General features: G+C 41.5%; 1 protein-coding gene across 4 annotated transcripts in view; it reads left to right on the top strand.

Annotated features, from left to right (window-relative positions):
* C6H20orf194 (chromosome 6 C20orf194 homolog) overlaps positions 1 to 24,899 on the top strand; it is a 167,854-nt gene that overhangs the window by 126,954 nt on the left and 16,001 nt on the right. For all 4 annotated transcript variants that reach the window (XR_004230056.1, XM_031941745.1, XM_031941743.1 and 1 more), the window contains 2 exons: positions 11,149 to 11,274; positions 19,148 to 19,185. Coding sequence is in view for 3 of the 4 variants with exons in the window: in XM_031941745.1 (XP_031797605.1) it covers positions 11,149 to 11,274; positions 19,148 to 19,185 (164 nt within the window). In the remaining variant the exon portion in view is untranslated. The remainder of the gene's footprint in view (positions 1 to 11,148; positions 11,275 to 19,147; positions 19,186 to 24,899) is intronic.

The raw sequence follows: 24,899 nt of genomic DNA, 5'->3' as shown, positions 1-24,899 counted from the left end.
ATTCCGTGGCTTAGATTGTCTCAGAAACTTTGTTATTATTGACCAACATATTGTTATCTGACTGCCAGCATTGTATGTGGCACTCCCAAGGCTTAAAGTTATTGCTACATCCTCCTTAGGAGCTATACCACATCAGGTTCCCTTACTCTTTCTACTGTGAGGCAGATTGAGAGGTGCCAGTGGTTAAGTAGAGTTTCTTTATAATTTGTAGGTTTTGCTCTTGGAGTAGAACAATTACTTTTCTAATAGAAAGACAAGGAAGACCTTGAGTTAAGTCTTATAAACTGGATTAAAGACGACAGAATAAGATAGTGTGCTTCAGACTCAAAAGAAATCCTGTGATATCCCAAATGGGGACACTGGAACCACAGGCATAGTATTCTATAGGCTGTGCATATAAGTTGAGTGGTCAAATGTCTTATAATCCTTATTCTATGATGTTTAAAGGGTTTACAAATCACTTTCCTCATAGTTATGTCTTGTGAAAGGCAGACAAAGAGTGATGGGGGATAATCAGAAAATAATTTTTTTCCTTGTTTGTTATTGGTTAGAATATTGCTCTTGAGCTTAAGATAATGAAATGTTAAGGTGGGAGAACTTTTTAGTTCTTAATTTCTATATTGCTTTAAGAATTTCAGGATAAAACTGTGGAGAGAGTATAAATATTCTAATCCATTTTACAAGAAAGGAGACTGAGCCCCAGAGAAAGAAAATTTCTTACTTAAGTCCATACCTGAAGAGGCTAGTCCCCGACTCAACCCAGATCTTCTGATTGCAAGTCTAACACTTTTTTTACCACCTTGCCTCTTGATGGAGATGATGATAATAACTCAACAGTTTATAAAGCACTTTCCTAAAATAATCCTATTAGATAGGTAGTTCAAGTAATATCTTTACTTTATGAGCAAAAAACCAAAGGTGCTTTGTAAATGAGGAATCTTAGATATTAACTGTTAACAGTACCCAAAACCATAAGGTCAATTCTCTTAAATCATATTTTCAAATCAGTGTGATTCTGAATTGAAAATATTGATGGGGGTGCGGCTTCTAGGAGAAATGTTCCAATAAATCTGAGATCCCCTGGGTTTAGGTGTACTATAGTCCTACAAACACTGCTGACTATCAGATAAATCATTTGTTGGTCAGTGATAACTAGGTTCCTGAGACAACATTGAATAAAACACTCCTCAAACCTATGTGTAAGCCATAAAATTAGCAAATAAATAATATAAAGCTCTTGATCTCTTTAACTTTTTCTATAAATGTATCTTCTTGCTCCTGGTTCTTTGTTAAATTCTTTTGGAATTTAGTCCGCTTCATTACAATTATAATAAACTTTGCTTCTTTTTTTTTAAAATAATTTTAACTTTTTATTAACAAAACATATGCCAGGGTAATTTTTTTACAACATTATCCCTTGCACTCACTTCTGTGCTGACTTTTCCCCTCCCTTCCTCCATCCCCTCCTCCAGATAGCAAGCAGTTCTATACATGTTAAATATGTCACAGTATATTACCTAGATACAATATCTGTGCAGAAGCGAACAGTTCTCTTGTTGCACAGGAAGAATTGGATTCAGAAGGTAAAAATAACCTGGGAAGAAAAACAAAAATGCAAACAGTTTACATTCATTTCCCAGTGTTCTTTCTTTGGGTGTAGCTGCTTCTGTCCATCATCCATCAATTGAAACTGAGTTAAATCTTCTCTTTGTCAAAGAAATCCACTTCCATCAGAATACATCCTCATACAGTATCGTTGGTGAAGTACAGTGATCTCCTGGTTCTGCTCATTTCACTCAGCATCAGTTTATGTAAGTCTCTCCAAGCCTCTCTGTATTCATCCTGCTGGTCATTTCTTACAGAATAATATTCCATAACATTCATATACCACAATTTACTCAACCATTCTCCAATTGATGGGCATCTGTTCATTTTCCAGTTTCTAGCCACTACAAACAGGACTGCCACAAACATTTTGGCACATACAGGTCCCTTTTCTTTCTTTAGTATTTCTTTGGGAAATAAGCCCAGTAGTAACACTGCTGGATCAAAGGGCATGCACCGTTTGATAACCTTTGGAGCATAATTCCAGATTGCTGTCCAGAAAGGTTGGATTCGTTCACAACTCCGCCAACAATGTATCAGTGTCCCAGTTTTCCCACATCCCCTCCAACATTCGTCATTATTTTTTCCTGTCATCTTAGCCGATCTGACAAGTGTTAAACTTTGCTTCTTGATTTGAAGATGGATTTGAGCCTGCAAATTCTTTTGAGACACCTTGCCACACTAGTCTGAAATGCCAACCTTTTGGAGTCTCCTTTGGACCTGAAAAATAGTACAAATGTTTTGATATGTGAGGACATGGTTGCTTGCTTTTAGTGAGTATATATATTTATTTTTAATTTGGAATAATATTCACCTCAAAAGTCTTCTACAACAATTTTTATTTTCTTCTTACATAAACCAAAATGGGATTTCACTGTATTTTGTTTGTGTTCCATCAAAGGCTTTAGGTAATTTTTTAATAACATTCATTTGCTTAAAGGGATGGATGGGAGGTGATCTAGGTTTTTTATGCTATGTGTGCCAGGGGAGCATTATCTCTGTCAAAGAAGTATGCAAAGCTGCAAAGAAGTATGAACCTTTTTTGAGTGTAGATTTAGCAATAGACTTAAACCAAAGACCAGTCTCACTAAGTGTAGAGATGCTAATTGCTGTAAGTAGTTATGAAATCACTCACTAGGTTGTTGTCTTTGCTGTTGAAGGAAATACTGATACTAAGTTCTGAAGAACTGAAGAAATATTTTGTTTGTAAATTTCTTTGATATTTTGGCAAAACTATGGTTCTATTGATAATTTGATTACATAATACATTGTTTGTGAAGCTCAATTGAACATGAACTGGAGGTATCTATTTTCATATTTATGTTTCTTCTTTATTTGTATTGAATTAGTATTAATTGGTATTGAATTAAGCTCTTGAAATTTTTTTTTCAACAAAGCCTTCATTTTCTTGTCTCTTGAGACTTCTCATTGTTATCCAATTGTCAATAATAGAAATTCTTCAAAAATATCTTGGGATAAAAATTCTAGAAATATAAATGGATTATTTTACATGCCTCAAAACAGCCAACACTACTGGGTTACTGATTCTAGACCAATGAGGAGCCAGTTTTTCAGATACTTGCTCAATTTAGATCAATTTCAGATGGATTTCTTTTCTGATAAAGTATACATTTTTCAGCCTACTCAAATAGTCAAACTGAGTAAATTTGCTCTATATGATTCTTTTATCATTACAACTTTTCTCTATGAAGAGTTCCAGAGTTACATAGATTGAGAATAACACAAATCATCCAAATCATATAATGTTGAATTATATTCTCATGTAGTATTAGAGGTAAAAAAAAAAAAAAAAAAAAAAGGCTCTAGGAATCATTTCTTCAAACCTCCATATTTTACATATGAAGAAATGTAAGCCTAGAGAAATTAGTGAATCTTCTCCATCCTTCAACACCAATATAAGTAATATCTCTTCTGTGAAGCTTCTCTCTAATCTCCCCAGTCAGAATTCTCCTAGCACTCTGTTATTACTTTTTATTCACATTCTACATTGTGTTTATTTGGGAGATTAATTTGATGCCTATTCCCTCCATCCCTATTTGCATAATGTTTCTTTATATGTATCCCAATTAGGAGAAATAGTAAGTTCTGTCCCTTTCTTCCTCTTTTCTATATGTGAATATGTATTTCTTCTTTTGCCCTCCTTTCTCATTCCCTTCTTAAAACCTTCAGAACAGATCTACCTACTCTTAAGACCTCTCTTTTTCTTATTTTCTTATTTCCTCAATGCCCTTTAAAGACATTAAGATTCTTTAAGGAAATTTGTTTCTTCTACCCCATTAGAAAGTTAGCAATATATCATATACTACATGTCTTTCCAATTGCTCAAACAAGTTTACCTTTTTAGTTTCTCTGGACTCTTATGTTTATATTTCAGAGTTCCTATTCAGCTCCCTTCTTTTCATCAGAATTGCTTTAAAAAAAAAAATCTTCTTTTCCAATAAAGGTTCATTTTTTTCTTAAAATCATATTCAACTTGGCAGGGGTAAATTATTCTTGGTTGAAAGTCTGTCCTTTTATACCTTTTGAAATTTTTATCTTCCAAGCTCTCCTCTCATTGTTAGGAAAAGTTAATGGGTCTTGTGTTAGTTACTTAGTACTTGAATTACTTTTTTCTGGATTTTTAAAGAATTTTTCTTTGGAAATGAAAGCTTTCAATTTTGGGTATGGTATTCTTGGGACTTTTAAGGATTCCTTTCAGTATGTAATCTGTGGATTCTTTCTATCTTCATTTTACCCTACGATTCCAAAAGAGTTGGGGAGTTTTAATTTATGACATACTGAAAGTGTCCCAGCTTTTTAATTATGCTTTTCAATGATTGTTAAATTATCTCTCTTTGATCTGTTTTCTGAGTCAGTTCTATATAAGGTAATATAAAATATCTTACATTATCATCTTTTTTAAATTTTTTGGAATTGTTGATTTTTGTTTGGTCTGTTCTAGTTTTCAGGTATTCCATTTCCTGGAAATTAAGAGTCATCACTTTTACTTCTAAGCTACTTATTATTCTTCCTGTTCTTTCAAGAGCTTTTATTTCATTTTTTATTTTTTTGCTTTTCTTTTAGATATCTGTGTAGACCTTTTGGAACATTTATTTTTTCCATCAGATTCTGCAGTTATTTTGGAGTTACTATCTCCTTCTTTTGGAAAGATGTCCAAATTTGTAATAGTGTTTTTTTTTTGTTTTTTTTTTTAATCTACTGGTCGGTGTTCCCTTTGACTTATCTCTCTAGTTTTAGTTCCTGAATTTAAGCCTTTTACTTAGACACAGAACTAGGCTCTGTTCCCTGTTGTTCTTGAGTAAGTTAGTCAGGCCTACTTGATCTCACCCTGGGTCACCTTGGTTTCTGTGCTGACTTGTTTTTCCTGGAATTAGGCCCCCTTGGATCTCTGAGATTCAGAAGACTGATTAAGAATCCTATGAAAAAAAATGCTCTAAATCATTGTCAATTGGAGAAATGCGAATTAAGACAACTCTGAGGTATCACTACACACCTGTCAGATTGGTTGAAATGACAGGAAAAGATTATGACGAATGTTGGAAGGGATGTTGGAAAACTGGGACATGGATACATTGTTGGTGGAATTGTGAACGGATCCAACCATTCTGGAGAGCAGTTTGGAACTATGTCCAAAGAGTTAAACTGTGCATACCCTTTGACCCAGCAGTGTTTCTACAGGGCTTTATGCCAAAGAGATCTTAAAGGAGGAAAAGGGACCCACCTGTGCAAAAATGTTTGTGGCGGCCCTCTTTGTAATGGCCAGAAACTGGAAAATGAAAGGATGCCCATCAGTTGGTGAATGGATGAATAAGTGATGGTATAGGAATGTTATGGAATATTATTTTTCTGTAAGAAACAACCAACAGGATGAATACAGAGAGGCCTGGTGAGACTTACATGAATTGATTCTGTAATAGAGTAGAACCAGGAAAACACTGGTAACAAGATTATCCAATGATCAGTTCTGATTGACATGACTCTTCATCAGTGAGGTGATTCAGGTCATTTCCAATTGTCTTGTGATGAAGAGAGCCATCTGCACCCAGAGAGAGGACTGTGGGGACCGAATATGGAAACAACATGGTGGATTTGTTGTTATTGTTGTTTGTTTGCATTTTTTTTTTCATTTTTTTCCTTTTTGATCTAATTTTTTGTTTTTTTGTGCAGCATGATAATTGTGGAAATATGTATAGAAGAATCGCACATGCTTAATATATATTGGATTACTTGCTGTCTAGGGAAGAGATGGAAGGAAAGAGGGGGAAAATTTTGGAATACAAGGTTTTACAAGGATGAATATTGAAAATTATCTGTGCATATGTTTTGAAAATAAAAAGCTTTAATAATAAAAAATGAAAAAGGATTTAGAGGGCTGAACCTTCAGGGCTCTTTGTAGATTCTCATGGCAGAATAATAGGGCTCTCCAGACTGCTGAGTGTGGATTATTGTGGTTAGAGTACTCTGGCACTATGTTAGTCACTGCCTCATGCTATTCTTAGAGGCTTCTGAGGTCCCTATTGGAGGACTTTCTCTGGGGACCCCTCCACTCTTGCTGCATCTGGGCATGGAGACTCAATAGGCTATATGTATATCTGACCTATCTTTGCTCATGCAGTGCATGCTGGCATTGGTTTTCTATGACTCTCAAGCATCTGTTAAACTTTGTATGCAGTTATGATCTAGGAGAACTTGCCCCAGTTTCTTAATTGGATTTTTTTGATCATTATTTGGTCTAGTGTCAACTTCATGAGTATGTGAGAAATGGGTAGTTTGCCTCCCATTAACCATCTTAGCTGGAAGTTCCAATTTACTTATCTGGAAAATAAGAATTATAACCCTTTTACTACTTGTCTTACATGGTTATTATGAGAAAACCACGTTATTTCTTAAAGATACTAAGCAATCATTTTGATCTATGGCAACCCACTGTAATTTAACACACATTTATTAAGTAATTTAACAGACTTTTTTTTTTTAATTTAATAACTTTTTATTGACAGAACCCATGCCAGGGTAATTTTTAACAACATTACCCCTTGCACTCACTTCTGTTCCGATTTTTCCCCTCCCTCCCTCCACCCCCTCCCCCAGATGGCAAGCAGTCCTATACATGTTAAATAGGTTACAGTATATCCTAGATACAATATATGTGTGCAGAACCAAACAGTTCTCTTGTTGCACAGGGAGAATTGGATTCAGAAGGTAAAAATAACCCGGGAAGAAAAACAAAAATGCAAAAAGTTTACATTCATTTCCCAGTGTTCTTTCTCTGGGTGTAGCTGCTTCTGTCCATCCTTGATCAATTGAAACTGAGTTAGATCTTCTCTTTGTCTAAGAAATCCACTTCCATCAGAATACATCTTCATACAGTATCATTGTTGAAGTATATAATGATCTCCTGGCTCTGCTCATTTCACTCAGCATCAGTTCATGTAATTCTCTCCAAGCCTCTCTGTATTCATCCTGCTGGTCATTTCTTACAGAACAATAATATTCCATAACATGCATATACCACAATTTACTCAACCATTCTCCAATTGATGGGCATCCACTCACTTTCTAGTTTCTTGCCACTACAAAGAGGGCCGCCACAAACATTTTGGCACATACAGGTCCCTTTCCCTTCGTTAGTATCTCTTTGAGGTGTAAGCCCAGTAGAAACACGGCTGGATCAAAGGGTATGCACCGTTTGATGACTTTTTGAGCATAGTTTTTAACAGACATTTATTAACTATCTATTATGTGCAAAGTGATGTGCTTGGCGCTGAGAATACAAAAGCAAAATGAGAAATAGTCCTTGCCCTCAAGAAGCTCTAATTCTATGTGTGTGTGAGTGGTAGGAAATATAACACATGCATTATAATTTGAGAAGGAATAGATCATTAACAATGAAAAAGGGTAAGGAAAGACCTGGTAAGAAGCAACCTGTGGGCTGAGCTTTGAAGTGTGAGAAATACTGACAGGTTGGATTTCAAGAGTGTTGCAGGCTTCAAGGTGTAGTGTGGGATAGTAGGTACCACTGTCCAAGAGGTTTTTGAAATGCCAGAGGTTAAGGAAGGTTAAGATTCCACAGAACAATTAAGAGATCAATAGAATCCTTGAGCAAACAAGGAATTGGGGAGCTAGGAAGACACAGGTGGATTCAGCTAATCAGAAAGACTTGTGGTTTTGAGAAAACCACAAACTGCCCACATTAATTGGGGTCAATGACTTGACTTGACCAGACCAAATCACTATGCCTGCTTAATAGGCTAATTGAATTTTAAACACACCCCAAAGGAAGAGTTTTCGGCCATTTTTGAACATGAGGAGAGAGGGGGAACATGTTTATATATATTTAGGGGGAAACATATAATAGATATATCAGAGAGATTGTAATCCAGAAGGGAATGGACCAATCCCTGAAGGGAAGAACCGCACCAAACTAATAAGTATAAAGCTTCTCCCACTTCTGTGCTTTTTGGAGCAGAACCCACTTCTGTCCAGATACATTAAGATAATTCCTTAAGATTTTTCTTTAATAAATTTTCCTTAATACTGATTTTCAGTGTCAAGAGTATATTTCTAACAGAAGTAAGCTAGGAATTCTAAGAAGAAGGGAGGAGGATTTGCCCTCTCAATGTGGAGGAGTAGAGGAACAGTCCATACAAAGAGGGGGAGCTGGGATGCCAAGTTTGGGAATAGAAGCCAGTTTATTTAGGACATAGAGTATGTGAAAAAAAGAATTCTGTGAAGTTAGATTGGAGCGGTCCTGGCAAAGGAGGTGAAATTGTAAAGGGCTTTAAAGGGCTTCAAACACCAAGCTGAGTTTACATTTTTAAATGAGGCTCATGCTTTGGGAATATTATTTTGATAGTTGTGAGAAAGATGGATTGGAGAGGAGAGAAACTGAAAGCAGGGGACCAATAATATAGATTATTACAGCAGTTCAGATGGGAGAGATGTGGGCCTGCAGTAGTGTAATGGCAATATGTGTGTAAAGAAGAATGTGAGATATGTGATGAAGGTATAATTGGCCAGACTTTGGAACTGAGAGATGTGGAGGAATTTGGAAGAGGGAAGACTGAAAGATGGCTTGGAGGTTATATCATGGACAGTTGGGAAGAAGATAGTGCTATCAAATAAAAGAAAAATGGGAAGGAGGAAGAGTTGGAAGGGAAGATAGAGTTATGTTTTGGGCATAATAAATTTGAGATGCTTAAAGGGGACATGCAGTTCTTTGTGCAACAAGCAATAGGTGATAAAGTACTAGGGGGATTAGGGTTAGGTGTATAGAACTGCAAGTTGTTTATGTATAAAAGGTCATTAAACCTTACAAAAGTTGATGAGTTTACCAGAGAAAGGATGCAGAGAGAAAAGAGAAAAAGGGTCAGTATGGAGAATTAGGGTAATACTGTTAAAATATAGATGGAGGCCTGACTATTAAGGTCAAATGCTAAACTCACCATAGATCAAGAAAGATAAGGGTTGAGAAAAGGCCCTTGGATACAGCACTTAAAATAGAAATGCAGACTATTGAAGATGCAATCATCAGCAGGGGATGGGACAAGGATACAAATGAAAAGACAAGAAAAGGGATAATGTCCTTATCTGACAATGGAACAAAAGAGGGAAGAACATAGTATGATGTTAAGGAGTTTTGAAGTCTAGATTAGGAAAGAAGGCTGTTATGGATAGCCTCTATTTTCTGGATCAAGTAAGAGATGAGGTCTACAGGGTGGAGCTTGGATTAAATTTTTTAGTGACTAAATTCTTTAATGAGTCATTTATGTAGCCTTCTTTGATTCTAATTTTGGGATTCATTTGCCTTTAAACAAACAACTACTTAAAAGTCTATAGTATCTTAAGAACAATCAACAAACTTTTATTAAATGTTTACTCTATGACTCAAGCTTCTGTTAAATTTTTATGCTGTTATGATGTAGGAGAACTCACCAGTTTTTTAATTGGATTTCTTGATTATTATTTGGTCTAGTGTCAACTTGTGGTTTTGCTCATATCAGTATGAGAAATGGATAGTTTGCCTCTCATTCAGGCAACCATCTTGGCTGTTTTTGTGTTAAGTGTGAGGTGTGTTTCTGCTCTCAAAGAGAGTCTAATGGGGGAAAACAAGACCTATATACAAATACTTGCAAGCATTCTCTATAACAGGATAAATTAGAGGTAATCAACAGAGGAAAGGCATTGGCTTTAAGGGGGATTGGCAAAGGCTTCCTGTAATCTCAAAAATCAAAGACTAAGGGAGATGTGGAAAGTGTCTTCAAGTATATGAAAAATTAGGTTTGTTCTTAGCTCCAAAGGAGCAATGGATAGAAGTTGTAAAAGGTAAGGATCCGTTTTGAAGGTGGGGGAAAAACTTGCTAACAATGAGAACTGCTCAAAAGTAAAATAGGCTGCCTTGGGGAGGAGTAGGTTCTCCTCTATTGTAAATCTTCAAACAGAAAACTGGAGGATCAGTTGGTTGGGTGTGTTCTAGACAGAAACCTCTATTAGAAGAAAAAGATAGCTTCTGAGGTCCCTCACTTCAGGTCGATGCTTCCTGGCACTGGGCTAGTTTTCTCATGACTGGGCTAGTTTTTTCTTTTCTTTTTTGGTTACTGCCCTCACTTAAATCTCTAGTACTAATCCTTTTCATACTTGTGTTGATTGATGGGCTCCCTGTGTATCTAGGTTTCCTTTTTCTTCCTCATTAGAATCATTTTGTCTTTGGGGCAAGATTTCATTCTGAAAAGCCTCCCAAATCACTTAACCTCATTTTGTTTTCAAAGTCTTACGCCATGGGATTTTCTTTGAATTTGTTGAAGTTTGCTTTCCTAAAGTCTAGGTTGACTATAAATCTATGTCTAGATTTCTGTTCTATATTGTTAATTCTAAGATGTCACAGTAATTTCTTTCAGAGGTTCTTGTTTATCATATAGATGTTAATCTCTTCTTATTTAACAAAGAGTATTTTTTCATTATTTTCGTAATGTGTTGTATAGCCTACTATGTTCTAATGATACGTATGTCTCTCCTTTATGTTAAGGAGGTCTATTTGGTCACAGTGATGGAATTTGTTTATCTTGATTTATTACGAGGGTATTCTTTTGGGGGGGGGGGTGTATGTGGAGGAGGGAGGGAGACAAAGACAAAAAGACAGAGATGAACTGGCAGAGCAGAAGGGATAGAATATAGCTATTAAAGGAAATAAGAGAATCATTTAAGCATCATTTTAAAATGCTCTGAAGAGAATATGAGTCAAAAAATGTAGGTACACAGGACAGTTGTGATAGATATACTTTGAATTTATTTTATGCTTAAAAGGAAAAACAAGTTGAATGTGATAAAAGATTTATGGTTTCTTATACAATCCTATTTTTCTGTTGTACTTTGTTTTTGCAAGTATTCATCTTTGTCACTTATTATGTTCAGAATTTAAAAGTTAAGATCTCTAATTCATGTTGTTTAGCAATTACTCATTCTCTTGAGTACATTGAGGCATCAAGATTTTACCATTAGTCACCCATTTTTCTTTTCTTACAGCTACATGGATATTATTGATGTTGTCCAGGCACTCCAGACTCACCCTGACTCAGATGTGAAGTCTACTTTTGAAATTGGCACAATTACTACATGTGTGGAGCCCTTATGCTGCTACATGAAGCACAGGTAGTCCTCAGCCATCTAGAATGTAAGGAGTTGGGTGGGAGGGAGTTGTTCTTTTTGGAAAGCATTGCCTTTTTAAGCAGACTTGTTTAATTTTGCTTCTTGGAAGTTCATTGTTTTTCCTTGCCGTATGGTAGGTGTTCAATAAATTCTCATTAATGTAGTGATTATTGCCAGACCCTCAAAAGTCCTCTTCAAGGCTATAAGAGGATCCCTATGGACCTGTAGGCTTAAAATCACAGAACTTTAGGACCAAAAGATCTCTAAAGTCATTGAGTCCAGTCTTCTACTTTGTCCAAGAATACTCCATGAAATGTCCCTGATGAGTTTAAATGTTTCCAGGGATAGACAATTCCATTCCAGTGTTGGAAAACTCTTATTGTTAGGAAGTTTTGGAGAATACTGAGTTTACATCTTTGTGCTTTTTGCTCTCTGGTCTTAATTTTGTTTTCTGGAGCTATATACAGTAAGTCTAATCTGTCTTACATAAAAATATTGCAAATAATTCTGGTCGTATTTCTGTGGCCACTGAAAAGTAATTCCATACAGTGAGTGGAACATGAAATGCATTTTCTTAGAAAGTTTAGTGCCATTAGTGTCATATATACATCTTACACTTAAAAAAGGGTTTGGAATGCAGATGATCTTGATGTACAAGACTTTTGGTTGAGGGAGAGAGGACAGGTCATATAAGTGAGGCTTTTTCAGAATCAGGCTTGCCAGATGTTTTCCTCTTCAGAGATCCTAGAGGTACTTGGACACATAGGATGGAACCTGCTGCTTTTAGAAATTTTGGCTTTCTGGTTTAATGGGACTAGATTTGGAGTTGGAAGGTCTTGGAGATCCCTTTCAACACTAATTCTCTAATTCTAGTAACAGATGCAATTGAGGACAATGACAACAGACATGGAGCCAGGTATTAAGAATTGAAGTGTGTTAGAGGTCTTTGAGCCCAGAACTTACTGGAACTAAATGCCCCCAGGAATACTTGAGGGAGTGACTAAAGCAGATGGTTAACCTTGATTCCAGCTGATGCTCAGGACAAAGTCACAGAATCAGTAAACCTCACACTTGAGAAATTAAAAAAACAACAACAAAAAAAAAACCTGTTAAATTGTGAAGAGTATAGATTCCACTCTTACCATCTGGGCTAGAAGTCCTAAATTTCATGTCTCTGGGTTGTTTTTTCTGCTCTTTAGCCTGTTGAAAATCTTGCTTTCTTCCTTAAACAATCTGCATATTTTGTTGTTCTTGTCTTTTTTCCTGTCTTATTTTATTTTGATGAACATTGATATTATGACTCTGTCCTCTTCCTACACAAATATACATTCTCTCTCTTTGTATATGTCTCTCCTCTCTCTCCCTCTCTCTCTTCTCTTTTTCTTTGTCTCTCTCCTCCCTTGTCTCTGTCTCTCTCTGTTTCTCTCTCTTCTCTCTCTCTGTCTCATTCTTTCTGCCCTGTTTCTTTTTCCTCTTTATTATATCCAAGTTAAGGCACAAAGTAAGTGCTCATTTCTAGTAAATACTAAATTTTCCCAAGGCTCTTTAGAAGTATAAAAGGAATTTTGTCATACCTTGGTCCTAAAATTAATATTCCTAAAATACTGCATTGACTCACGCTTGGGAACCTCCATTGTTCTTCATTGTCTACCCAGGATTAAATCTGACCAAACCCTCTTGTCTTGACAAAGGGCTCTCCAACTGGAACATGCCTGCCTCCACACTTTTGTTCATATTATCCCCCCTCTCGGAAATGCCCTGCCCTCTTCTTTGCCACTCCAAATTCTAACTATCCGTCAAGGCCTAGCCTAAACTCTCCACCAAGCCTTTCCTGACCACCCAGCCCTCATTAATGTGTCCCCAAAAGTTCATTTGAGCATTGTGTCTGACTAAGACACACTTCCTGTGATTTTTTGTGTACCAAAGGAAAAATTGAATTGCATTGTGGGCTTCGTAGGTAGGAGGTTGTAGTAAAATTGCTAACTTTGATCTCAAGGAGTTTTCTCATCCCTTAGACAGTTATTCTAACATCAGTTCAATATTTGCCCAGTTCCTTCTGTGCTTAGTGCCCTCTGCTAGAGATGAAAAAAGTCACAAAATATTAGAGTTGTGAAGGACTTCAGAGTCCAAGCTCTTCCTTCCAAGTGATCTCTTCCACAATATGCCCAACAGCTACTCATATGGCCCTGCTTGGGATGGCCTCTCCTCCAGGGATGGAGATATTACTACCACCAAGGTGATCCAGTTGATAGAAAGGTATTCTTTATTGGAAGCCAAAATTTGCCTCTCTATAATGTTTCTCTCTCTGTAAAGTCCCCTGGGGCCAAACAGATCAAGGCCTAGCCTTCTTGTCTGGAGGGTTTCTGGCTTCTCAAGACCTGATAACTTTCTAAAAGGGAGCTCCCTGCTTGCTTCTGAGTCAGGCACACGGGCAGCACAGCCACCTTCCTGGCATCAAGCAGCGGGCTTCTGCCATGCCACCTGAGAGCGTCCATGGGGCTTCTCCGTCGTTGCATATGCAGCCTGTGGCTCATGTACACACACAGAGCTTGTTATCTATGTGTCATGTGAAATGATGTCTTACACATGGGATAAGTATTGTTCATGCACACATAAAAATATTGGTGGCAATGTTGTCTCCCTTGTTTAAATTGTCAGTTCCTTGAGAGACGTGTGTAGCTGGGGATCTTCCAGACATAGTACTATATTTATACTTAGCATGTGTATGTACAGTACCTGATCCATAGCAACAGATGCTTAATAAATGCTTGTTGATTGACTGAATAATATATCCTGGAAGATACCACCGTCCTAACTTACCAGAATCTTTTAGATCTTCAGGCCATCAACCAGTCTGCAGTGTGCCAGGCACTAGTGACGGAAAGATAAAGGATGGAGTGGCTCCTATGTCCTAATGAGTAAAGGGGGGAATGAATGATGTACTTTGAATTGTCCTCTATTCTATTCAAGGTTTTTTTGGTATCCTCAGGCAATTAATCAAGCAATCAATAAACATTTATTGACTGTTCAGTATGTACCAAATGTTGACTGTTGGGGATTCAAAGGCAGATCAAGGTTCCCAGTTCCCAGAGAGCTCCTGTTCTACTGGAGGTGTGTCTTGGGGGAGGCCAGAGAAATTGAGAGGCTGCTGTGAAGGAGGGGAGGCCTTCCAGGCCTGGGAGACAGCCAGGACAGCGGGAAGGAATCGTGAGAAAGAGGGTTGGAAAGCTGGGCAGGAGTTGGAGAGCTTCATTGCCAAGGAGGGGTTTCTGCTTGATCCAGGAGAGTGAATTGCAGGGCAGCGTGGGAAGGGGTGGCGTGGTCATCTGTGGCCGCCGAGCACGGGATGGTGCAGAGGGGAGGCAGACCAGGGGTGGGCAGCTGCTGGGGCCCACATCCCATCTCGGGCATCTGAAGGCGATCAAAGTGCCTTCCTGTAAGGAACAGGAGGAGCCACGTAGTGCAAGTTCAGGTGTAATGTGTAAGTGGAAGAGGTCAGACACAGAAACGGAAAGACTGGAGAGGGGAGCGACCATTCGAGCTGACGGGGTCCTTGGGAGTTGTGGCCCCTGAGCACCAGTCTTGAGAGGAGTTTTTCAGCAGCAGAGGGTCCTGAGCATGTTTGTCAGCACTGTGCCTGCTAATTAGTTTTGTGCTGGAGGTGGCTTGTCCCAAGCTCCAAGTTTGACAGTCTTATCTAAGAGCTAGCTACGCTTTCAGGTTTGCAGAGCAACTTAGAAATATTAACCTCATTTTATTCTCACAAGCCTGGAAGGAATTCTCCCCATTTTAGGGGATAATGGTAGCAGAGAGGTGTTGAGTGACCTCTCCAGGCTGAGGGAGCTGGTGAGTGCCCTAGACTGCATTTGAACCCTGATTTCTCCACTGGCAAGCTTCCTGGCTGTGTGAGGCCGCTCTGTACCTGGGGTGACAACCAAAAACTTGCCTGTGCTGCAGAGGCCATGAGATAGGAGAACAAACTCAGCCAGCGGGTGGGACCAGGACATACCTAAGGAAACAGGGCTGGCTAGCAAGTTCCCCTCTGGGATGCTAGGGGAAGCCCCTGGCTGGCTTGGACAGAGCCTGGCAAGGCTGGAGGAAGTGCCAAGAGGCCCAAGCTGCGGGCAGACATCTGCATGTTGCCTCTTTGGAAATTTGTTGTGTCTTCAGCTATTGAGAAATACTGCTAGTCATAGAAGCTCTTGGTTCTCGGGGGGAGGGAGGGGGGGGGCGATGACAAATTCCATTTCAGAGGAAATGTAGTGGAAATAATACAGTGAACAACTTCAGCTAATAACAGTGTCCATTCCTATTTTAAAAAAACAAGACTCCTGTGGTCATAGAACAAGGGTTTCCCTCTCCCTCTGAGCAGCAGTCAGCCCTATGGCCTCCCTCTTTCTTGAAGCTCTCTCTCCTCTTGCTGTCTAGAACAGCCTCCTGCCCTGCAGCTGCTCTAGGTGTACTTCTGTTTCTCATTCCCCAGACCTGGATGTAGCCCAACAACTCCATCCTGCTGCTCTTTGCCATTTGCTTTGTTGAGCCCTTGGCTCTTTCATTTACTATTATCTCTATGCAGTTAACTCCTGGTTCTGCATCTCCAGCTGTGACCTCTCTCTCCGGAATTTTTCTCCATCTCTCATGTAAATTTAAGATATCATTACACCTCATTCCCAGGAATGCCAGGCAGAACCGAATTCAAATCCAGCCTCAGAGCTTAGTAGCTGTGTGACCATGGGCAAGTCACTTAATCTCTTTCTACCTCCATTTTCTCATTTATAAAATGAACATAATAGCACCCACTTTCCAGGGTTGTTGTGAGAATCAAAGGAGATAATATTTGAAAGTGCTAAATAAAAGCTATTATTGTCATGAGGAAAGATGTCATTTGATGATTGTTTAGAGATGTGAAGAGAAGATTGGCCACAGAGGAAGGAATTTTCTGACCACAGCAACTCTCTGAGAACAGTCTGCAAAGGCCTAGAGAGGTTGTCTCTGAATTAAGAACATCTACCCCTGTGAAATCCTGGTTCTCCTGAAGTATGAGAGTTGTCCAAAGGAAATGTTGTCACCCACAACCCTTCCCGACTTTGGGTCAAGAATGTTGGCTCCACAGTATTGAACTAAATTTTGCAATGGGGAGCAATATGCACATTTGCTAAGTCCAAGAACCGACTGACTACCTTTTGCCTGAAGATAGCATTTGGATCAAATGTTTCCTCACCAGAGATTTAAAACCTGGGCATTCTCCATCCATGTAGAATGGCTTAGGAAAAGGTTTACCTGCTGAACAAAGGATTCTTCACATGGAACAAATTGAAATTGATTGTCACAAGACCAAACCCTGGGAACTAGTCACAGGACTTTAGGATATAAGCTTCATATTTCTCTCATCTTACTGGATCAGAGCTAAATTCAAGTTGAGGCAGGGACATCTTAACAAAGATACAATCTTTCTGCTTGAATCTCCTTTTGTGATGTCTCATCATAGCATTAAGGCGCTCTTACAACAGGGTCTCCTCCACATGGCATGAGCCCCCAGACAGACACTGAGCTATTTCTTTTGTGACTCATTTGGTAAAGGCCCAGATGATCAAAATGACACATGAGGACAACCTAGAGAACAGAAAAACTTCTCAAGTCTAAGTACAAAAGGACCAGATAACTCTGGCTTCTCAGAGTTCCTCATCTTTAAACTTTATGTTTCATGATTAGTTTAGTGTTAGTAATTTAGATTAGTAATTTGTGTAGAGGCAGAGATGTCATGATCATGAATTTATGGGGGCAGAGAGAGAAAAATAATTCAGAGACCTCAGTTAAGTTCTATATATATAATGGAAATACAATGAAATTCAAAGTGAAAAATAGAATCCATTAAATAACAGATATATAACAAGTCAGTGGTCTATGTTCACCTTTGGAAAGACCTAATATAGATATTTCAAATTCGAGAAGTATTTACTGAGCAACTACTATGTACAAGCCACTATGTTAGGAATTAGGGGAGGGGGCAGATTCTGGAGGAAAATACCAAGCCACATACATACAAGTCTCCGCTTACAATTTATTAAGGGTCCTTTTTACAGTCAGGTTCCATAGGGTTCATAGATAGTACCATAAAAGAGATATACCTGTAGTACTAAGGAAGTCAGAAGGAAAAAATATTCATTTCCAGCCAAGGATCAGAGAAAGCTAGGGAATATGTAGCAGTTGGAGACAGATCAGTCTCTTCAGTAGAATCTGCAGGCTGTGATCTTGTAAGACTAATGGTCTTATTGAGGTCTTGAGGCAAATCCTTATCAGAAGTTATCATGACCCTAAGACTGTGGGTGGAGGTATTTTTCTCCCTCTCATCTGGACATGTTTGATAAGAATTGATTCAGGGAAAAATCTAGCAGAAAACGTCAGGTCAGTGGTGATGGGGGAATATTATCCTGAAGAAGCACTGAGGGGGCGGAGGGAGAACACTGTTGCCTGTGTCAGACTTGGCACCGAAAACTAGGAAGTAACATGATGAACTCAAAAGCACATTTCCCTGACAGTGACGCCTCTTGTAAGAGGCTTGGAAACCTGGTCATCTGAGATAAATGGGAGAAAACACGTGAAAGCTGGGGGAATAAGGAAAGAACGCCCACTGCCCGGGGGTGGGGAGGAGGTGGGGAGAAGGGGGAGATTAGATGATCTAATGTGCATCTTTCATCTCCTGCTTTGCTCTGATATTGGTAATTGGGGATCTTTGGCAGATAAACTTGGCACACTGGCTCCAATCACAGCAACTGGAGAGAACATTTTGCCCTAAGGTCTGTCCCCGACTCATGTGGAATATACCCGAGTTGGTGCTTCCTACCAGTGTCTGGCTCGGAGCTTTCTCCCCTTGGGTCTGGGAGGCCGGCTTGTTTCCCACTGGAGGAAGGAACCCCTGCTGCTCACTCTCCTACCCGATGCTGGGAGGCTGGCCCCCCCACAGAGGGAACACTGAGTCGTGCCCAGCCCAGCATTCCCTCCACACAGGGGGTCACTTCACCTCCTCCTCAAGACAGGCTACACACACAACTGCCTGGGATAGCCCTCCCTCCCCCTTCTTGTGCTAGTCATTCTACCAACATGTATTAAACCCCCTTGTGGTTAAAAATAGGGCCTGTGATGTACTCTGAGGGAAAGCCACGCATGGAAATAAGTGCAGGGAGATGAGGGTGGTGTGGCCATTGGGGAAGGGCTCTGTGCTGAAGTCCCTTCGGATGCCGAGCTTCAGGCTGCGCTCAGTACAAAGGAACGAGAGAAATGTGAGAAGGCCGGCTGGCCCCCAGGTGTATTCCCTGTCTGGCTTTTGCAGTTCTGGACTAGTATTAAAGGAAACCCAGGTCCCAGCAAAAAGCAGTCTCATCAAGAGGAGGAAAGGAAGAATGGAAGCAGGGGCTAGCTTGTTCCTAGCCAAAAAAAGTTTTTCCTTCAGCACTGGCACCATTCCCTCTTAAAAGCTGGTCACTTGGAAGGTCTGAGACCCTGCTCAGGAGGTCCCCGGGAGGGCAGTGGGGCGCACAAGTGCCGGACTCGCCCCTGGGGTCCGCAGCACTCTGTCTTGCCCAGGGGAACAGAGCCTCACTTTCCTTCCCTTTACTCCCTGTGACTCCCTGGCCTCGGGCTCTAGCTGAAGCGGTTCCCTAAAAGCGGCTTTCCTTCCAGCACAGCCCTACCTGTGCCTCTCTAGCTGGGCGCAGCCCGTGGGATGCATGCCAGGGGCCAAGTGATACCCTTGTGCACCGGCGGTGCTTGGGTCCAACTCATAACCCTGAACCGGAGAATCTGAACCAGCTCCTGAAAAGTGTTCCCCTGCCGTGGAAGTGTGTGTGCTAATGCTTTCTCTTTGCTTTCTTTCTAGATTCCTCTTTCCCAAGTTTCTTGATCAGTGCTCACAAGGTAAGTAGCAGGCTTGACTTTCTGCCTACAGAATAAACTTTGTCTTTCAAACATGATTTAAACTTGAGAACGGTGCCCTAGAATTCCTGAAGACCAGTTCTTTGTAGTTGGGCCAGAGTTCAAAATTCACCAAAAGAGAGGGTGACCCAGCAGAGTTTCATGTCCTTTTATGGGTCTAGGTTAGGTCTTGTCTTTGGAAGATGCCGAGTTACCTACTCTTCCTGCTTGCCTAAACTGAGTCAGCTTTAGGACACACATCAGGCTCCAATAGTGTGGCCCGAGGAAATGAGGATCCCTGACCCGGGTCCCTGGGGCCCTAAAAGGATCTGGTTAGGATCCCTGACCCGGGTCCCTGGGGCCCTAAAAGGATCTGCTTAGCATCCCTGAGCCCACGCTGTGAAGTGAGTGCCCCCGGAAGGGATGGGGCTCCCTGAGGTGGAGGGAGATCAGTCTCCCATTGTTGCTGGCTGTGCGTGGTGCCAGGGCTTCCTGAGTAGGCTCAGCATGCAGAAACCAAACGGAAGCAGCCTCCCCCACGTCCCAGCTGGGCCTCTGAGCCTGCTGCTGGCCGGCCCCGGGGAGCCCCCCACTGCCCATGGCCCAGGGGGCTGAGGCTGGGGGCAGCGGGGTCCGCCTGGGGTGGGCCCTCCCCCGGGAATGGGGCAGAGAGGGCAGGGGGTGGCAGCAGGATGCCCCCCCCTCCCTGCGCTGCGCTTTGTTTAATCTTGGTTGGGGTGGGGGCTTTGTCAGAATGAGTCAGGCCCTGCGCTATGTTGCAGGAGCCCAGCTCTGGGCGCTGGCTGCATTTCATCCTCAGAGTCACTTCCAAAAAATGTCAGCAGCTGACCTCGGTGCCCTTGTCCTCCTGGCTCTCTCTCCTTATGTCCTGCCTCCCCCTTTCCTGTTTTTATGGAAGTGACAAGAGCAAGTGATTCGGGCTGCCAGCCTCTGAGCTCCAGGCCAGCCTGGGCTGGGCTGGCCAGATGAGTCCTCTCCAGACTCACTCACCTTGACCTCTGACTCATCTTGATCTCTGGCACACCTTGACCTCTGGCACTGAGACAGGTGGTCCCCGGCCCCCGGTGCCTGGGAGGCCCGCTCTAGGAGCCTTGCCATTTGCTGATAGCACGGCACTTGGCGAACCACAGTTGTGTGGCCTGTCATGGGCAAAGCAGGTTGTGTGTGTTTTTCAGAAGGAAAGAAGGGTGGAGGCAGTTCTCCCAGGAAAGGACAGAAGCCTTAGGAAATGGATGCCTTTCACTCCTTAAGGCCTTGCAGGTCAGGAAACAAAAACAAAACCAAGTCCCAGGGGCATTATTTGTCTGACACTCTGTGGGTCTATCGGTCATCTATGTGCTGCTAAGAGTGAAAGGGCTGAAAAGTGATCCCTCCTTCAAAGGAAATGAGCACCATTTTTTTAGGAAACCTGAGCCAGCCTGAGAGAAGTAGCATCTTCCTGGTACATAAGCATTTCTTTCCTGTTCCTCCCCTCCCCCCAAAAAAACCCACATCCCCTTATTTTTTCCCAATGATTGAGCTAAGTGATATCTTAATTTTTAAACTCGATTTAAAATTAAAATTAAAAATGGAATGTACTGTGGGTAGCCTTTCCCCCAAGAGAGTATGAAGTACAGACTCCAAGCAAGGATCAAAAAGGAAGCTAAACATGGTTTAAAAGGGACGTCAAAGCAGCACCCGGCTTTTCTCAGAATCCCCTCTTTTTAGGGAATAAAAAATGAGAACTAGGGAGTCAGCACTTTCTCTTGCTTGCTTCATAGACTAATAAAATAAGATGGACTTTATCAATGTGGCCCCATGAGCCCCCATCACTGGGACACATGTACTTGATTTGGGCTCCAGCTATGGGCCTCTCTCAGAGTCCCCTTTGCTCTTGTCAGGCGAGACAGCAGGTTTAGTGTCATTTGACCATGGACCCTGAGAGAGAGTAGCTGGTCAGGATAGGGATGAAACCCATCACCGTGACCTTGGTAGCTCTGTACTCTAAACACCTGAGTTATGAAGTCTGACCTGCTCAGCAAACATAGTTATTTCCCTTTGGCAAGTCATTGTTTGCATAGCTGACCTGAGGAATGCTGCAGGGTAATCCCCCTGGGCCTGCATGTTCAGTGATGAAGATCTAGGGAGCCAAGTTCTGGGACTTTGACCTGGAGATTGTCACCAAACTAGGAACCAGATTTGGATCTCAGTTCCAACTAGGATCAAGATTCTCCTTCTATCAGAGGAGCCTTATGGCCAATTGGAAAAGCTAATTCCTGATAATCTGTGGAGCTAGTCGGCCTTCCCTCTTCCTCCTTGCCCAGCCCCACCTTCTATCCTCCCTTTTACACGCTGCCTGCCACCCCTGGAGAGAATGCCTGCCTCTTCCTTGCTGGGGCTGGAATAATCACTGCTCTCCCTTTTGCAGGGGGCAGGGGGAGGCCTACACCTTTAGTCACCAGTACTCTCTCCAGTTCCCCTTGTCCAAGACAGCAGGGAAGATTCAGCTACCAAATATTCCCTTTTCTCTTCAAAAATTCAGTCAGGGGTTTGATGGGAGAATAGTTGACAATAAAGCTTAGTGTATTTCCAAATGATGGGAAACTGAAAGGAATCATTAATGAAGTAAATAATAGAATTAGAATCTAGAAAGGTTTCAACTGATTAGAAAGATGCACTGAGTAGGATCAGATAAAATGTCTTAGGGACAACTATGAATTCCTACAAATGGGATCCAGAAAACCAGCTCCTTAAATATAAGAGAAGGGAAGCAGACAGCGCTTAATGAGAAAAAGGCCTGTGGGGTTCCCCTGAGCCCACCGGGTGACTCGGGGGCTGCCTTAGACTACCTCCCCAGAGCCCCCTTCTCCAAAGCCGTGACGTCCTGGTCGGGCCGGGTTGGGAGTGGTGTGCTCTGTTCTCTGGACCACGTTTTAGGTAAGGCACTGTCAGACTGAGCCCGCTGACCTAGATGGGAACAGGACTGGAACCCTCAGCGTGGGAGGGCAGGGCAGACATCACAGCCACGTGAAAGCACTGGAGGACGGTCACAGAAGAACCCGATTTGATCTGCTTGGCCCTAGAAAGCAGAGCGGAAGCTGCCAAGCAGCAGCTGCAGAGGCAGGCTCTGGCTCAGATAAGGAAGCAGGGGGCCTTGGACAGAGCGTCCTGGGATGGGCCCAAGCAGACCCTCTGCGGGCGGCTTCTGCAGGCCACCTCCTCAGATTCAGAGGAGACTGCATCAGCTCCGGTCAGCTGGGAGATGCTTCCCTTGGGGGATTTCCTGTCCCCCAGCCGTAAGGTCACCTTCACACCTCCTGGGGTGTGGAGAGCCTCTGAGGTTACTGCTGTCTTCTTCATTGCAACTCATTACCATCTGGCCTTGGTGACCTCCCCCCTGTGGGCTCGTGTCTCTTCCAGAGGGCCCCCTCCGTGCTCCCTTCAGTGGAGTCGCTCCAAGCCCTAGGGTCTCTGGCCCACGGCCTGCTTAAATTGTTGCTTCTAAGTTTGTACATCAGTTCTGCCTTTGTCTCTGTCCAGTGAAGCTTTTATTGGATTGTAGAGGCTTTTGCTGCACCACAGCTCCTTATTGTGAACTGCTTTAAATCATGAGGACTTCATCCCCGACTCTCCAGAAATCTACGGACAAAGCCATGCTGAGTTCTGGAAGAATAGGGGCAGAGGAGGGGTTAAAGGAGGTGATGTTGAGATGATTTGGGTAACCAGGTACTGTAGAATCAGTCCCAAATGCTGTGAGGCAGTTCAGGGGCACCAGGGGAGAGCTCTAAATCTGGAGTTGGGAAGATCCGATTCAAATTCAGCCTCAGACAATTACTAGCTCTGTGACTCTAAGCTTGTCATTTAAATGTCTGCCTCAGTTTTCTCCTATGTCAAATGGAGATAATAATAGCACTTGCCCAACAGGGTTGTCATGAGAATCAAATAAAATAATACTTATGAAAAGTATTCTTAACATGTTCTAGAGATGTGTGCTGGCTATGTGAGCATAAAGTCTGTTGGAGTTACCTTTATTTTCGTGTGTTGATGGAAATCACTGAGTGGAAGGTGCTTGCAGGGTCCTGCTGATTGAGCCTTAGCTCCGGGTGAAAGCCCAAGGCTCCTTCTTCTGAACCAACGTGCTGTAGAAATAGAATGTTGGTAGAGCTTAAGAGTCACTGAAAAAAAGGGATGGACAGCATCCATTTGAAAGAGTAGCAAGATTATTAACCTGTCAGGCATCCCGAGTCTGTCAGTTATTCAAATCCTGAAATCCTCTCCTGAGGTCCAGATACCATCCCCAGCTACTTAGAGGACTTTTCCCCTAGTTGTTCCACCAGCAAATCAGACAAAATATTTATAAAGCCTAACTCACTCATTCCCCTAAATCTGTCCCACATTCTGTAGTTGTCCAGTTCCCAAGAATCCTACTTGAGATCAGTTGGACAGAGATCTTCTCTTCATTAGCCCAGATCAGTGTGCCAATCACATCATTGTTATATGGCGTCTGTAATTACAGCCTGCTTAATCTGATACTTGGTGGCCTTGATATCTACAATGAATACCATGCAGGAGCCATTTTCAATCTTCCTCATAGCTTGTTGTTCCTTGGGGTGCTTTGCTGAAAGGATTTGAACCATTTTCAGAACCCGGGTGCCTGGGGAGACAAGAAGAGAAGGCACATTCAGATCCTCTGCCTTGGTGGCCTCAGCCTGACTCTTTGGCTTTCAGAGTTTCTGGCTCGACTTCTTTCTTGCACGTCAGAAGGGATAGGGCTGAGAGGTGTAGAACACACCTACTTCACTTTCAACACCATATGCCGGGGGAGAGGTACCAGGTTCCTGTTGACTTCAGCTTTGCAGTATCCCTTGGATTCATCCATTGCTACCTCTTTGCCATAGGACTTCATTATCATTTACTAGAGCCTGGTCTCTTCAATCCTTTCTAATCTGTTCTTCACACACTCCAGTTAGATTGATCTTTATTTTGCATTTATCTTGCTATATTTCTCTTCAGCTTAAAAACCTCCAGTGACTCTCTTTTCCTTAAGAAAAGTTCAAAGTTCTTATCCAGCATTCAAGTCTTTCCTGAGTCTGATACCACTTTATCTTTCTACCCTTTTACCCCTACCCTTTTTTTTCTCCTTTACTCCAACCAGATGATAGACAGCTCACTATCCCAAGGCCATATCATATGTGCTTTTCCAATACTGTGTCTTTACTCACACCTTTCCCTCCTCTCTCTCCCCACTGAAATCCTACCTATTTTTCAAGACCCAGATTATATTCCGTTTCATCTATGAAGTCTTTTTGAATTTTCTATTAAGTTAAAAAAAAAAATCCTTTCTTTCTTATAACTCTCATAGCATTTAATTTCTCTCTTTCATGCCCTTGTTACATTTTATTTTGCATTATGATTTCACATAAATGTGTTATCTTCTATTTTATATATAGCCAATTCCTTGAGAATAGAGATATGATGTATTTTATGTAGCTGGAATAAATAGGAGCCATTGAAGAAAACAAAAATTGGAACAGCCCAAACAGTATGTAAAGAACAAAAATAATTTACTAAGTAGGGAAGGGAAAAGAGGGTTTCAAGAAGGAGAGAGGTGTTTCATAGTGTCATATCCTTCAGGTCAATGACACTGAGGACAAAGAAAAGCCCCATTGGGTTTGGCAATGAGACCGGCAGGAATGATGTTCAAGAGAACAATCTCA

This window comes from Sarcophilus harrisii, chromosome 6, assembly GCF_902635505.1.
Source record: "Sarcophilus harrisii chromosome 6, mSarHar1.11, whole genome shotgun sequence".
NCBI lineage: Eukaryota > Metazoa > Chordata > Mammalia > Dasyuromorphia > Dasyuridae > Sarcophilus > Sarcophilus harrisii.
Note: the sequence above shows the minus strand (reverse complement) of the source record. Positions and strands in the feature narration are given on the sequence as shown.